At 37.3% G+C, this 16,952-nt stretch overlaps 1 protein-coding gene across 1 annotated transcript; it reads right to left on the bottom strand.

The window, feature by feature from the left end:
• Positions 1-172: 172 nt before the first annotated feature.
• AMN1 (antagonist of mitotic exit network 1 homolog) lies at positions 173-13,327 on the bottom strand. The gene is made up of 7 exons (XM_026721079.2): positions 13,080-13,327; positions 11,465-11,597; positions 8,724-8,868; positions 6,548-6,765; positions 4,863-4,919; positions 3,166-3,277; positions 173-951 (listed from the first exon to the last, which is right to left on the bottom strand). The coding sequence occupies exons 1-7, from the start codon at positions 13,127-13,129 to the stop codon at positions 878-880; spliced, it is 789 nt and encodes a 262-aa protein (XP_026576864.1). The 5' UTR covers positions 13,130-13,327; the 3' UTR covers positions 173-877.
• Between the last annotated feature and the right edge of the window lie 3,625 nt (positions 13,328-16,952).

Genomic DNA, 16,952 nt, shown 5'->3' with positions numbered 1-16,952 from the left:
TGATTAATAGTAAAGGGAAAACATAGAAGATTACATTTATCTAATGAATGTCAAAATCCAAATTGGTCAATATTTTTCTTATTACTAAGGACAATGATAATATCTTAGTGGGATATTTTCCAAAAAGTATTCATGTTAGTTTTGTGTAAGAAAAGTAATCAAGAGTCTTGCATCAGCTTAGACACTAACATGTTTATTTTGGCAAAAGCTTTCAAAAAATAAAACTTCAGTGAGTGTTATTATAACTTGCCTTTAATAGGTTACAGATCAAATAAATAACAAATTCCTTAATAAGAGTGGAATATGGCATCCCATTCTGCGATATCAGCAAAGCCCCACATTAGCTTTTTGTCTTGAAAATGACAATATTGAGTTCTACAAACATATTTTATGACTGGTTATTAATAGAATTAAATGAAATGCATGCACTGTACAATTTGAAGAAGGTTTTATTCAGATACAAACAAATCATGGCTCCTGTTACAATGGACACCTAGAAATAGAACTGGTCTCCACCTAAATGACAACAGAGTAGGCAGCACAAGAAGATGCTTCTATGAAATTTGCTTCATTAGCTTATTGGTGTTCGCTCTGCTTTTTGCATTTCCTTATTTACTGTTGGTCCTTTATTGGTACAAAGTGTCCTTTTTAAGAAGTAGAGCCCTAAAGCCCTCTTTCACGAACTTCCATGAACACAAAAATGCAGAACACTGATTCAATCCAACTTGGAGAAAAACAAACATGAATAGCATTGTTTGTTCTTCTCCAACTTGAGACTACAGTATCAACAGCAAATGTACAATCAGAAGAGACTCAGAAATGGTCTGCCGGGGGGGCGGGGGGAAATGAAGTAATGCCTTATGATTTCAAACAAAAATCAATAAACAGTCCATGAAACTTGCTTGAATTTTTTGGGTCCAACGAGCTGCTCCAGTGCTTCTCGGGAACGATCTGCAAATAAAATATATTTAGTTTTTATTTTTATGGTTAAGGAAATGTTTATGACAGGGAACAAGACTAATGTTAGCTTTGGAATCCTTATTCATCGCTGCCACATAGCTTGAGAAAGTGGGAGGGGGTGATTCTTATTGAGTAGCTCTAAGTAGACAAAATAGAATTCTTTCGTTAGTTCAAGGTCATAGAATGTGATGCAGAAATAAAGAGGAACCTACTTTGGGATTGGTTCATGTGATGTGATGATGAGAGAAAAGGGGATGGTTTGTAGATTGGGACATTGTGGGAAGTCCAGAAAACGTTTAGTTTTGAAATTCCACAGATGTGCCACGTGCTATTCTAGTAAAGGTATTTTTGAGATTATGCTTGTCTCGGAGTTACTGATAGGAATGGAGGTTCCCTGGAACGCTGAAAACTAAACAAATAGTAGTGGGAAAGAATGGGCTTCAAGCTATTTTTCTACAAGACCAGTGTATAAATAACCAAAATCCAATTCAATATGTTGATTGATTGCATTTACTAGATATTTTGCTGGCTTTTACGAAGTGTTCATCCTCCGCATATTTTATAAGCATGTTATGGCTCTCTTAATGGCAGGAGTTCCCCAGAGCAGGAATTCTGAAAATGAAAACATGCTTTAAGTTTCAATGAATAGTTCTAGAACAGGGGTCCCAAACTGGCAGCCAGCGGGCCAGATGTGTCACATGCAGGCCACGCCCATCCTAGCTCAGCAAATGGGGAAAACATTGCGAAACATAACGTGACGGCAACATGATGCAGCGAGTTTGATACCAGTGTTCTAGAAGGTGTGAAAAAAGAAAGGCTTAAAGTGCTTCAATGGTGAAAGCATAATAGAGAATGCAAAAACGTTGAAGCAAGAGTGGACTAAATTCTGTGCCATCTTTCATCTTTCCCTGAACTCAGACCATCAACTCTTTAAAATGATTTTCATATCTGAACTAAAGATGTAATCGCTAGCTGTGTTGTTCAAGCTCTCAGAAATTACAACTTAGATCAATGTTTTTCAACCTTCACCACTTGAAGATGGATGGACTTCAACTCTCAGAATTCCCCAGCCAGCCATGTTGAAAAACACTAACCTAGATCATTCCTGACATGGAGAGCCTCACAAAGCAGTTTTTTAAGACACATTTTTGTTTCAAGAAAGAATCTATTCCTATTATTACATTCTTAATTAATTTCTATAATAGGTCCTTTCATTATACGATTATAGTCCCTAATAATTATATTATATCCTCATCCATGGAAATGGAAGAAAAAACTATTGGAAAAGGAGAACAATCTTGTTTCTTATTGAGATTATATGAATTTTAATGTTAAAACTGCAATATCAGCCAGTAGTAAGATAACTAAAGATACCGTAAATATCAGCTAATAAAATAATAAAAGAACCCGTGTGATATGGTACTTAATGGGGTATCTCAGATTCTAGTGAACCCTTAGCGATGGCAGCTCAGTGTGGGACTTGGATCAGTTGCTCTCTCACCCCAACCTCCCTCACAGGGTTGTTGTGGGGAAAATTAGGAGGAAGGAGCAGTATATACACTACTTTGAGCTACTGTACAAAAGGCAGGTTATAAATCAAAGTAAAATAAATAAATCTAATAATTATATCTTCTGCCAATGAATTAGCACCAATATCTCTAGAAAATCTCCTTCATGGTGGTATTTAAGCATACCACCAAATTATAATTAGACAGTGTATGCAAAAGACACAGTAAGTCTTGGCTTGTGTGATGCCTTTTTCAACTTTCCCTTATTCCTTCTAGTGTAGGTTGCCATTCTTTTGAGTGCTCAGCAAATCTGACTTGGTTAATATCTTTAAGTCTGAGTATATTAATATCTTTAAACATTTAAAGACATTAAGTAGGGCTTTCCTATTCCTGGAAACAAAGTTTTACAATCATAGGAGTAGTCTTGTTTTAACCTCACTCTGGCTTTTAGATAATGTAATAGTAGTTCTAAAATACAAAGGATATTGGGCATTTAATGCTTCACCCTGCTTTACTGACTTCCATTTTTAAATATATCGTTTAAAGAAGTTAGAAATGTTTCCTTTCAAAGCCAAGTTATGTCATGCACATGACAATATTCTGCGGCTCATGATATCATAATGCATGTAATGTCATTTTGATGCCACTTGATGTGGTTTTCAGTGAACATCTTACTCTAGTCAAGATTTCAAGTCACCTGTTACGAGTGGGCATCCATGAAACAACAGAATATATATCATAGGGCAGTATGTGAGGACAGCTTCCACAGCTACATCCGTCAAATTAACACAATGTTCCATATGGATCTCCTATTAAGGATAAAGAATAATGCTGTTAGTAGTTACCACTAATTAACTAAATAAAATCTCTGTTTTGAGAAATACTTTGGAACAATAAAAAGGGTGTTAGAAGAGAAATTATAGAAGAGACTAATGTCTTAAATAATTTCATAAAGCCATGGGTGTTCCTAATCTCTCAAGAGATAAATTGCTCTAGAGTAATTTGAATCTCATGTGCAAGAGTACAGTGAAATTTACCAGAGTTTCTTCTTAATAACATCTCTGTTTATTACTTCCAAAACAAAAATAAAAACAAAGGTGATAAAGGTCTCCTCCTCTTCTATATTTCAGTAATATATTAAGTATATCATGACATGAAGAAAGCAGCATATGAGTTAGAGAAAAATCTCACCTCTACCTTAATTTTAGATTCAGAAAGTAGTAATAAAATATACTTTTGGGCTGGCTGAATTTTGGAAGCATGGGAAAACTGATTTTATAAACAGCTTTGATTGATCTAGTAGGGATTTGTTTCTATCTATTGCAGTAGTGCATTTGTATTTTTTTAATACACTTTATTGATTTTACAATTAAAATAGACCAGCAACACATACATAAATGAAAGAGAGAAAAAGAAAAAAAGAAAAAAAAAGTATAGAAAGAAAAAGATAGAAAACAATTAAAAACATTTTCATCTTCAACAATTTGTGAGACTTCCTTTTTATCCTTATTTTATGCCATATACACAATTAATCCTTACATATATCTGTATATCACTACTACGATTCTATCATATCTTCCTTTGCCTTTTAATGTGAAATCTATCTTTGGTCTATCCATTTGTACCAACAGTTCCAGCTGTCATAATATATTGAAGTGTCTTTATCTTTTAATGCCAAGGTTAATTTGTCCATTTCTGCACAACTTGAAATTTTTTGAATAATCATTTGCATTTGTATTTCAAAAGAGATCTCGCAGACTGCAGCTCATGCAACTGTATGGATCTGTTCTCCACTGTCCCAACTGAGGGCTATTCTCTTTCTCCCTTATCCCACAAGTCACAATATCCAATTCAGGAAAGGTGGAGAAAATGAGATAACAGAATGAAGAACAAGAGACAGAAACTGAAGGAGCTGGATAAGTATATTACAGTTTTCATGTGTTTTAAAGCTTATATCAGCCAAATTCTTTGGCTCAGCCTTTATCAATCTATTCCTGCTTATGCATTTCTTGGCACATAGGAAATCATACGTGAATAATATGCAATCACAGACAAAAACCGGAAAACAACTTTAAGATATATTTACTGCCCAATAGTACTGGTGAAAAATAATATACTATGTTTAGTATCTGATAATATTCATTTTAAGATTTTACATAAACAAGATTTTATTTTATGTAATATATAAGCATTACGTATGAAGGTTGATATGAGCTACATTAATTTTGGCACACTTCTCTGGAATTCATCCAACAGCTGTCAATCTAAAAAGTACCTTTGAATATTGAATGTTGTTAAAAATATCTTTGTGGTGGTGTGGCAATTTTCTCCAATCTCACCCCCACATATGTAACATACTGATATCAACTTTAATTAAGCATATCCAAATGTTACCTTTAAATTGTTTGAACACATTCCACTAACAAGTGCTATTACACCATCATCCGTGACCTAAATGGAAAAAAGGACCTTTTATCAAGGGAAGGCAAAATATTATTTCTTCTCTTCCAATAATGGAAATCTATATACAATCTATTGTTTTTATTTATATCTGTTTTCAGAGTAACTTGCATTAAAAATGAAAGTACAGTAAATAACAAGGCCAGAATAATGATTCTTTATAATCTAAACCAGTAAGTAAAAGCTTGGAAAAAAACATGAAATGTAATGAGATGAGGGATACCTTCCTTAATAATACTTGTAGAAACAAATCTTGGAATTGTGGTGGATATCAAACAGAAAATGAAGAGCAGGATGATGTGACTGTAAAGCAGATATGTGCAATTTTAGGCTGAATCAACAGGATTTATTTTTCAAATCATGTGAAATTATTAGTCCACATTACTCTGCTTTGGTCAGATCACAAATGAGACACTTTGTTCACTTTTGAGCACCAAAAGTTCAGCAACAGACAATAAAGATGAATACAGGATTGGAAACTAAGCCATATGAAAAGAGATTGAAAGAGGTAGATGTGGTAGAGAAGATTCAAATATCAATAAACATTTAGTTTCAGTTTTAGCTTGCTAAACTGTAACCCCCAGTGCATTATGGGACAAGGCAAAAGGGATAAACAAGAAACATTTGTACATATAAGTAAAAACATATCATTGAAAAAAGAAGTATATTGTTAAACAGGAAGTACATTGGTAGAAGCTATGCTATGGTACTGCTGAAATGACAGTTATGGTAATTTTGTGGTTAATATATCTGCAAGCAGGAAAGATGTTTGCTTCATTTATACTAATAAGGTAAAGACATTACTGTAAAAAACAGGAAAACAACTTGTGATCCTGTGACATTAAGCATGCTGCATCTTGTGATAAAATGCTGCAAAAAACCCACCAGTGGTTATTGCAGGTGTGTGTGTTTCTTAATCTTTGAGAGAGATCTTCCTGTGTGCTTTCTTCTGCAGAATAAAGCTTATTTTACAATCCCCACCTCAGTACATTCAATTTGGGTAAAGGACACAGTATTGAGCTGGGACACTTTTTGGCAACCCAGATGGGACTGGCCAGATGGACTCCACACAGTTTTGCCAAACGGCACTTATTAAATATATTGGGACCAATTATATTAGCTGCATGTAATTGAATAATTAATTTTAATTAACTTAAGGTGTGAATTAAAAAATCAAATGTGAGTTTTATCTTGCATTCTGCTTACCATCTTGGAGTGCAGATACTTGCATGCAACACCAAAGCCAAGTGTGGCCCATGTCCTAGCCCAATCTAACTATAAAGGCTTGCAGGTCTGATGAGCAGATCTACTTTAACTTCCAAAGGACACATCTACTTTGAACACCCAGAGATTTTTAACAACGTGCTGCTTTAAATAGCAGTCATATTAGACAGGGAACCTCACTGACATATTGTATGAAAAACTGCCCACTTTAATAAAAAAACCAAAGTATTTGGAAATAAACAATATACAAGTAAAGAATATTATTGTTACTAGAAATATGTATATGTAAAATAATCCAGACAGTACAGTGCTTACTAAATACTTATATATGTTAAGAAAAATGTATGTATATACTGTATTTATGATGGTGTTGTAATAATGCTTTTCATTCTTACTTGGGTTGATGAGAAATCAACACTGTGCAGGGATCTACAGTTCTGTCCAAGGGCTTGTAAGGATGTGTCTGTGATGTTGGAGCATCCTCCTATGTTAATTATTTGTAAAAGGGGGCAGTTGAGGGCAAGAGCAAGGATTCCACTGTCTGTTAGATTGCTGCATCTCTTAAAAGAGGCTTCCCGCAGATAAGGGCATGATAAGGCCAGTGCTGCAACTCCTGTTGGAGATGAAAGGCAGGTTTTTCTCCTGTAGATAGAATTCTATTACCATACATTTAAATATAAAAGTTTGATTTCATTGAGTTTTAGTTTGCACAATGTACATAAAGGATTTTGTTTTGTTGATTTTTTAAAAAAAGTTTTTTTTCTTGTTTTGAACTTTATGACAACCCAATTGGGAAGTGGCTTAAGAGAATAATTTTCTCAACCAAGATTGGATCATCTGTTCATCATCAGCATACCATTCTTCCAATACTTTTTAAAAAATCTATCATCATAGGATGATGGATCCACAACAATTCTGAATATATTAGTTTTATTTTATTCTTGGTTTTTTTGTTTATTATACATCGGCTTTGAGAAAGTTAAAGAAGATAATACATAAAATAAAATAGGTGGTAAGCTGGAAATGGAAATAATAGGGGATAAAGAGTGGAAAATATATTTGAGGATGAAATATTTTTGTTATTGATTAATTGAAAATACGAAGCAAAAATTTATTTAAAGATCAATGGAATAGATAATGATTGGATATGAAACTAGATAAGAAAGATGGAAATGTAACTATGACATATGTATGTTGTAACCTGGAATCATATCGCTCACTTGAAGAGATGTATAAAAGATAAAAAAAAGAAAAGAGTGAAGAATGGAAGGTGTTCAATCAGTCTCAAGCTGTTCCCTTGACTGCTTGTCTGATTTACTTTCATTGCAAAGTGATTAATGTAAGTGCTTTATGTTTATTATGCTCTAAATTCTAACAAACCTCTAAATTCTAAAGTGAGACTTTTTGTGTTGTGCTATCTGTTCAATTGTTATTGAGTGCAACTATGTTCATAATCAGGTTTTTCCCCTAACACACCTTGATCTTGTAACAGAAGGACAAACATACTTCTAAATGAAAAATTAGCCCCTTACATTCTTGTGTGTGATATCACAATGTAAGCACAAAAGGCCAGAGCAACATCACAATGTCCCTTTTAGGATTTGGGTGATAGTGTGCTTGAGAATGCATACTTATCATGTTAATCTTTAGACTATTAAGTATTAACAACTTGAAATCTCTGTCTTTGTCAACAGATCATTGTTGATTGTTGTGACTGAGTATTAAGGTGATTACAAGATTACAAGTCCAAATTGTACTGATTATCTATTTATTAAATTGATTTGCTGCCATTCCCACTGATAAGTCTTACTTAGTTTAACCCTTACTTAGTTTTATTTTTAGATTTCCTAAATAGATAGTCTGATTTAAATACTAATAGGATTTGATATATTTATTTGTATATTATCAGTAGACTACCCTTTTAGAACAAAGAAAAATGGAAACATTTCATTGGAAAAATGTGGCCTCTGCTTTCCAAGTACTTAAGTGGTATTAAAATATAAGTTTCAGGATAACGATTTAATAGCTGACCAGCTGAGGTAATGTTGTAATACTATAATGATCATGCAATGGTAGAAATGAGTCAGCAGGGTTATTTGATTGCTACTACTTTAAAAGTCTGTATTATAAGAGAGGCCCTGTTGGGGCATCTCTCTCTCTCTCTCTCTCTCTCTCTCTCTCTCTCCCTGCTTCCCTGCTATAGCTGATTACAGATTGATTGTTTGACCTTTGCCTAATATGTGTATGTATATGATTTGTAAACATAAATGACTATTTAATTATAACAAACCTCTGCATGCTGTATTTGCTCCTGGGTTGTCTCACAATTGTCACATAATACACACTCTGACAATAGGTCAGTATGGATACACTGTGCCTAGCACTCATAAATGACCTAGCACTCATAAATAGGATCTCCTAACTTCCATTAAAAAAGGTTCTGTTCCTATTTTTGCTCCTGAGATTACTTTCTTAAAACAATTAAATTAAAATAGAACATAACAAACAACCCAAACAGCCATCACTTGTATGTCTCAGTGCTCTTTTAAAACCATTGTGCAGAAAGTATACCTTCAGAAGTTATGGTCAGTCTGTTGTTTTTCCAAACATTTACATTTATCTTTTTCAGATGCCTGCAGTTACAAAGCTGTTGCAAGGCATAGTCTGAAATATCACAGTCTCGAAGATCCAGTGCCTCCACTGCAGGGTGAAGAATCTAAAAATGTAAAGTATTTCTATCAGATCCTACTTTTTAAAAATGTAAATAAAGCAAAACAAAATGGGTGTCTTAAGCCTGTTATCTATGGATATTCGATTCCTTAGAACCTAGACTGGCTGATGACCCGTATTTGGACTTTTGGACCATGACTTAACTATATTTCTGCCTTTTTGGAACTCATTGCAGGCAAGCTTTCTAGGAATTAGGACTTTGTTGCTCTATGTATTTACTTGCAGAAATGCCCTATCTGTCATTACTTATATTTAATAAATCCTAGATAAAGCCCCTTGCAACTATTCCTCAGAGTCTGGCCTGAGACAGCTCATTCTCAGGGGCCACATATAATGCTATGTTGCAACATGATTTTTATGGCTTTGGTTTTAATATAATGCAGCCATTTGGGGTTTAGCAAATCAGGACTTAATCCTAGTGCACTATATGAAATCCATCCCAGGCATTTGCCTTAATTATTAAATATGATGAAATAGAAAACATGCTATAGAGGATACTGAAACCCAAATTTTTAATCATAACTATTCATCAACATTTTAGCACTCACTGAAAGTAAAAAATTCATTCAGCTTATTTAAAAAACACGCTAACCAGTTTTATACAGTTATAAGCCATGTTTTAACAAGAGATAAACCCCAATTTATTAGATTCATATAATATGCTACGCAATAAATTATTTACAAATCATTATAGTAGTTAGATTGACACAGAAAGCTAAACTAAAAATAAACAAGCACATATTTCAAAGGCAACTCTCATCATCCCCAGAGTAGTAGAAGTATCAGTCTTTATACTTTGTTTTGTTGGCAGAATGAAGTTTACTGCTCAAGCATTGCAGTAGAAGACACAATCTTCAACAAAGTATCTGAAAGGGTCTTCATGCTAAGGCAACAAAACTCAGCATACATGTAGTTTTTAAGATTCATTTGTCATTGGTTACATACATAATTTGTATATATTCTAGAACAGGGGTCGTGAACCTTTTGGACCTCAAGGACCACCAAACTCATAATTTTAGATTCCAGGGACCACTAACCGGTACTGTGGGCATGGCCTAATTTGTGGGTGTGGCTTGGTCATGTGACTGGCTGGGCATGGCTTGTATGTAAATATTACAAGTATTTATATAAATATTGAATTTTTTATATAAAAAGAACAACTTTTACCCCAATTCAGGCAAAGCAGTCAGACTGAGTTGCTCACAGAATCATTCAGTGATCTATCTATCTGCCATTGGCTAGCTCAGTCTCTCAAATTTGCTTGCCATGAGTCTGCACTGAATTTGCTTGCAAGCAAGCCTTCAGTCCTAAGGGAGGTTTGGCTGTGCTGAGCTGAAGATCTAAAGACTAGCTAGAAAGCAAGAAATCCAACCATTTCCTGCTTCCTAGCTAATCTAAATCTCCCATCACAGCAGAACAGATGATGGTCGGAGAAAGGAAAAATAGCAATTTAGCAGGCAAGTTTACCGGGTAAGGAGTGAGTGGGCGGGGACGGTTCCCGCGGGCCATGTGGGCAGCACAGCCTTGTGTTTCTGAGCAACCTGGATTAATTGTTTTGGGGGGGGGGTGCTCTGGGGGTGAGATTTCTCTGTGGCCCACCAAAATTTTCTCACAGCCCACCAGTGGGCCATGGCCCATGGGTTGGCGACCACTGGTCTAGAATACTATTGTTAAACTATTAGATATCAACCTGTGAGATTTAAACACGAAATCTTATTTTATACTCACTAATTCGACAACTCTGATGTACAAACAAAGTTTATTAAACACGCGTTGGCAAAAGTAGGCATTCACGTCTTTTCACAAAGTGGATTGAGATAATGAAGCACAAAATCCAATATTTAAGCAATACATTTTATACCCTCTACACAATGCACGCCACGCCTAAGAAGCCCTCCTCACACACCTCATTATCTCTAAATCATACTATAAGCTAAGTAGTCGACTTGACAATTTCTTCAAGACAACAGATATCTTGTTTACTTGTAGCTTTGCCTTGGGCAGATGTTTCCATCTTATTTACTTGTGGCCTTGCCTTGGGCGGATGTTCCTATTTTCCAAGAAGATTGTAGCAATTCATCACATACTGTTTAACTAAATATACTCTGGGGTTAATATACAACAGAATAATACACTAATACTTTTATAAAAGAACAGATTATTTATTTCCTTCCAATCTATTTTGGTATAAAATAGTGGTGAAAGAGACTTAGTGCACCGCTTCCAGTTTAAGCATTCTGGGGTATGGAACATCCTGTAAATAGAATAATTTGGGACAATTTGTCTCACATATCAGCCACCTAAATATTTCTTTTGAGCTTTTTCTCAAAAGCTCAATTTATTGTCCTTTAATATATCTTTTCTAATATGTCCTTCATCCAGCAAGAATCATGCTCTCTAACAACTCAATTTATATCAAGCAATAACATCTACTTCTTCACCCGAAAGTATGGCAAGTATGGCAAGGGTAAGATTTATCTCTCATGTTTAGCATCTTCCGCATATCACTTTACAGATGAACGTCCACTGTAAGTCACAACGCTGAAAAAGTAGCAAAGACTGTGATCTAAATGGAAACTTACCATGCTTATATTTGTATCTGTTATCCATCCTTGGATACTCAATGATTTAATCAGCTTATCTTTTATGTTGGGAGGCAAAGACTTAATATCTGCAGCATACCTGGATATATTTCTTGTTAAACAATGAAGGCATCTGAGGAGGAAAAAGAAAAAGTTATTTGTTGACAATATTTTTTAGTCGCTGCAGTATCAGGTATATAATAATATTGTCTTATTCAGCAATACACATGGCTTCTTTTTATAAATTTAAAGCCAAGTACAAAAACAAGTATTTTTTAGAAAAGTATTAGGGTATTTCACTACAGACATGTACAATGTATAGTACTCACAAACAGAAAGTGAACAAATGAAATACAATAATTTTAAACAGGTTCTAGTAGCAAACATGCTTCTCATGGATGCTGATTTGATTATAGGGAGATAAAATTACATACTTGCTAAATTTCACAATCTGTTCTGAAGAATTTACTAGAGATTTCTCAGTGACAGGTGACATTAGTTTATATTTTGCAATAAACCATAAACACATGTGAGCCAAATCAACAGCAATTTATTGAACAATCCATGATTAGGCCAAGGATGGTTTGTGATGTGTGATCTAAATCAAAAGTATCAGTTTCAACATCTTACAGGTAGCCAAATGCATATTTATTTCTCATTGGTTTAGTGATAACTCTCAATGAACCAGACTAGTGATCATCTTATTTCACCAAAATATGAGGTAAGTTATTTATGCAAGATAAGCCCATGATAATTAGATAATTAGATTATTCTCAAGACTCTTATGTATCAATCTCTTAACGATTATTCCAGACTTTTTCAAGTTTTGATGTTAGACCAGCTAATCTGTGGTTTCCCAGATCTTCCTTTTAAAAATGAAAAACCCTTGCCATCCTCCTCTGACCATTTTTTTAAAGGATTTTGCAAAAATAATAATAAAGTTTGGCAAACTCTTTCAGTAGCCCAGTTTTCCAAAAATGTGATGGTGGAGAGGAAATCTGTTGAGATGGAGGGCACAGGTATAATACACAAGCACATACAAAAATGATCCTACCACATTCTGACACCCTCCCCAAATCCTAGCATGCAGTTAATCTGATCTTGGAGATTTAAATTCATCCTTTGCTCTTTATCCTGCTTCTCAGAAATACCTGTTGGAATACAAACCCTTGCTATCTAGCACCACAGCCAGAAGAGGAAACGAGTGTGTTTACATTTGCTTTGGCATCAGATTTTGCCACTTTTTATGAAAGAGCTTGGCCTTTCTTTTATTCTGAACGCGAATATTTTTGGTTTTGTTTTTAATCATTGTTTCACCTCAGGTCAATTAGTTAGCAGAATAGTTAGATTCCTTGGCGATCCCGACTTCCTTCCCACCTCCTCCATTATCTCTCATGGAAAGGGCACAATCGGGGAGAAAACGGCCAGCGCTCCACCAAAATATTAAGATTCCTGAGGGGCCGGGCGTTGGCGGTCCCATTATTTAGCCGAGCAACGAAGAAATAAATCTAGAACAACCAGGAGAGAGACGGAGGGAGGCTGGATGAAAAAGAAGGGTGGTTACGGGCTTCGGGCGAGAAATCTGCCCGGTGAGGGGAGGCTGCCGGCCACTTACAGCTCCAGGAGCGAGCGAACCATCCCTCCGCCTCCGTTGCCACAACTCATCGCCGAGCCTGGCTCGCTCGTCTCCTTTCCCTCACAGGCCAGGCCAGGCCCGTGCCGCCCCGCCTGCTCAGAAACCTTCGCTCATTTCTCAGAAGGGGCGCACTCAGGCGCTCCCAGCCCTTCCAAGGGCCGCGGAGCTCGCCCGCTTGCCCGCTAGGCCGGCGAAGGAGCGCTGGAATTCTCAGGGTGTCTCTGGGTGACAGCAAAGCACTTTGGGAAATGTAGTGTTTCAAGCGCCGCGAGATTCTCTCAGGGATTCTGAGGGTTTCGCCTCGATCGAACGAGAGGAGGAGGCCGCCTCGGAGATCCCCGGTGGGTTGGGGGAGCGGGAGGCTGCTTTCAGTTTTCGTCGTTCCGGCAGACCAAATGCGTCGGATTGAGCCGCAACTCGTGTATGTATATATGCATCATGCTAAAGAAACATAAAAATGGAATTAGGTTAAGGCAGGGGTCTCCTAACTTGGCAACTTTAAGACTTGTGGACTTCAACTCCCAGAATTCCTCAGCCCGCTTTCATGGCTGAGGAATTTTGGGAGTTGAAGTCCACAAGTCTTAAAAGTTGACAAGGTTGGAGACCCCGGGTTAAAGGGCATCGTTGTCGTCGTGAGATTTAACCCTCTCAGTCTGAAATCAACAGGAGCCTCTTGCACAATAATAAGGAGCTTTATTAAGCGTTTGCAAAGGCTGCAATATGGATGGTGTGGAAAGGGAACTTCAGGAAGACAGTGGAAATAATAGGGGATAAAGAGTGGAAAATATATTTGAGGATGAAATATTTTTGTTATTGGATTAATTAATTGAAAATACGAAGCAAAAATTTATTTAAAGATCAATGGAATAGATAATGATTGGATATGAAACTAGATAAGAAAGCTGGAAATGTAACTATGACTATATATGTATAAAGATAGGAAAAGGAGGATAGAAAGACATGAGGACTTAAAAATGTTTGCTGTAATGCAACACGATGCCAGACAAATGCCAGGTAAACCCCCCTATAATTCAAGGAAATGCTGGCATTGTGATAAAGCAGGATGGTCCCAAGGCAAATGCCAGCATTGCTATAGGTGCGGACAGGAAGGGCATTTCAGCAGGCAATGTAGGCAACACCTTTCCAGCAACCGGTATCACCCACCACCTAGAAACATGAAGCCAGGCAATAATCCAGTCCATTACACTGAACAACAAAGCTTTAATCATCATGCACCACCCAGCGCTCCTTTTCTTCAAATCATAACAATGGACCTCAATGGGAGCAAAGAAGGGAAAATGACCTGCCCCTTTCCTGACTAGAACATGAGAATGAAAACACTGAATTCATGACTACCTTTAACGGGCTGGCTATTCCCCTAAAAAAAAAAAAAAGGCCCTGAAGGGGAACCCATTGTCACCATTCTTATAGGAGGAAAAAAAAATACAATTGCTTAGTTGACACTGGAGCCACCTCCTCATTAATTACTGAACCACCATATAAAGCTTCAGTGGCTGAAAGGGCTCGGGATAGCATAATGGGGGGAGGGGGAATAATCCCTGTAGACTTTACCCACAACATAACAGTAGAACTAAGACCTTTCACAGTAGCTCAAGGGGCTGTCCTCTGCTTAAGAGCCGTGTCGGCTACAGTCGAACTTGTGAAACGATCTAACGATTTAGTACTAGGACATCCACTATTGCTGAAAGTCCCCCATGAAGTTTTTGCAATTCTCAAGCCTTCACTCAGCAGCATTTGGCTCAATATGAAGCTGAACTTTTTACCTCTGATCACATTATGTTTGAGAGATGTAATACTCTAAACCCAGCTACCCTGCTCCCCACAGAACAGGAGGAAGGTAATCTCCATGATTGCCTCCAATTAGTGCATGACGCTGAACTACCCCACTCCAATTTAACAGATACCCCGCTACAAAACCCCAACATTGAACTCTTCACAGATGGTTCCTCCTACATGCATGAGAACAAAAGAGTAACAGGAGCAGCTGTAGCCTGCCTACAAGAAATCATCTTGGCTTCCCCCCTCCCACAGCGCCCAAGCAGCTGAGCTTATATCTTTAACTAAAGCTTGCGAAGCTGCAAGGAACCAATCTACTAACATCTATACAGATTCCAAATACACTTTTGGAGTCTGCCATGCAACAGGAGCTCTATGGAAACAATGGTTTTTTTTTAACTTCAGCGGGACAACAGATAGTACATGCACCATTAGTAGCCAAACTATTAGAAGCCATCCAATTACCACAAGTGCTAGCAGTCATTCATTGTAAAGCCCACCAAACAGATGACTCTACCATAACAAAAGGAAACCGATATGCAGATGCAACAGCCAAATGGGTGGCAACCAAACCTCTACCTCACACCATCATGACACCAGCCTTAACAACGAAACCAGAACTACTATACAAACAATTTCTAGATAAAGGGGAATCTGAACAATGGGGAAAAAATTTTCAGCAGTTTTTGAGCAAGGATTTTGGAGAGTCCCAGATGGCAGACCTATAGCCCCACCACATCTCCTTAGGTTAATTTGCCAAAGACTACATACAAAGGGACATTGTGGCACACAAGCTATGGTAGATGCCATCAGGAGGGCATGGTATGCACCTGGAGCCTATAGTGAGGCTACAAGAATAGCCATGACATGCCAAACCTGCCAAGCAAATAATACCACCTCCAGAAAAACAATTCATGAAGGAGGAAGACCCTGGGCACAGAAACCATTTGAAAAGATCCAAATGGATTATATACAGCTACCTAAGGCAAATGGGTATCAATATGCTCTTGTCTGCAAGGTCCAACTAACCCACTGGGTAGAGGCCTTCCCATGCCGCCAGGCTACTGCCCTAGAAACAGCCAAACATCTCCTCAAAGACATTGTGCCTAAGTTCGGGGTCCCCACCATTCTGGACATGGATAGGGGAAAACACTTCATAGCACAAATCCTCACACATATATTCCAGGCCCTGGGCATTACCCAAAACCTCCATGTGCCTGATTCTCCGACATCATCAGGAGCCGTGGAGAGAGCAAACAAAGAGGTGAAGACCCTACTGGGCAAACTCTGGGCACAATAAGAATATATCTGCTGAACAAAACTCTGCATTGGTGACAGGAAGGGCATCCAGCCATTAAAACACTCTGCTAGCTCCATTTGGTTGGTTGCCCAGACTCCACCTCACAAAGGATTTATGGGGTCATTAAATGAAGATGATTATCAATATGGATGGAATGCATTTTCCTATTACAATAATTTTCAGCATGAGTATCTCATGTTCTCCTAGTGCACAATCCTTCCTTCCTTTGTTAATCAGGAGGCTGACTCAGTACAAACAAAGAGACCGAGTCAAATTCTCTGAGTTTTGTTGAGATATGGATAAAGGTTGGTGTTATGACTCCCCTTCGAAATTCAAACGAACAAAACAGAAAGCAGCCGTTTCACAATTAAATCAAACGGAAAGAAGTCTTATTAGATAACGGCTGGCAGAAACCACAGCATAAATCTTACTCTGTCCGGCAAACCAGTCCTGGCAATAAATCCTCAGCCTCAGAGCTCTTTGCTGTAACGTCCTCACTCAAATAGTCATTTTGTTCCTGGCGAAATGCACCAGCCCAGCTGTGTCCTTTTATACTCATTAAGGCAACGTGCTAATTTACTGACTTGCTCTTCTCATTTGCTCCAGCTGATTTTGCCTTTTCAACCGTCTTCTATTTTTTACATTTAACCACAAATTTTCCAAGTTCTCATCTCCACTAGAAGACTCTCTCAAAACTTCCCTGTCAGCCATTCCCGGCTGTTGATCAGATAAAGAACCAGAGGAGATCAAAGGTT

Source organism: Pseudonaja textilis, chromosome 5, assembly GCF_049901715.1.
Source record: "Pseudonaja textilis isolate UNSWEBS1 chromosome 5, rPseTex1.2, whole genome shotgun sequence".
Taxonomy (NCBI): domain Eukaryota; kingdom Metazoa; phylum Chordata; class Lepidosauria; order Squamata; family Elapidae; genus Pseudonaja; species Pseudonaja textilis.
The sequence above is the reverse complement of the archived record's forward strand: the minus strand, read 5'-3'. Positions and strand labels throughout refer to the sequence as shown.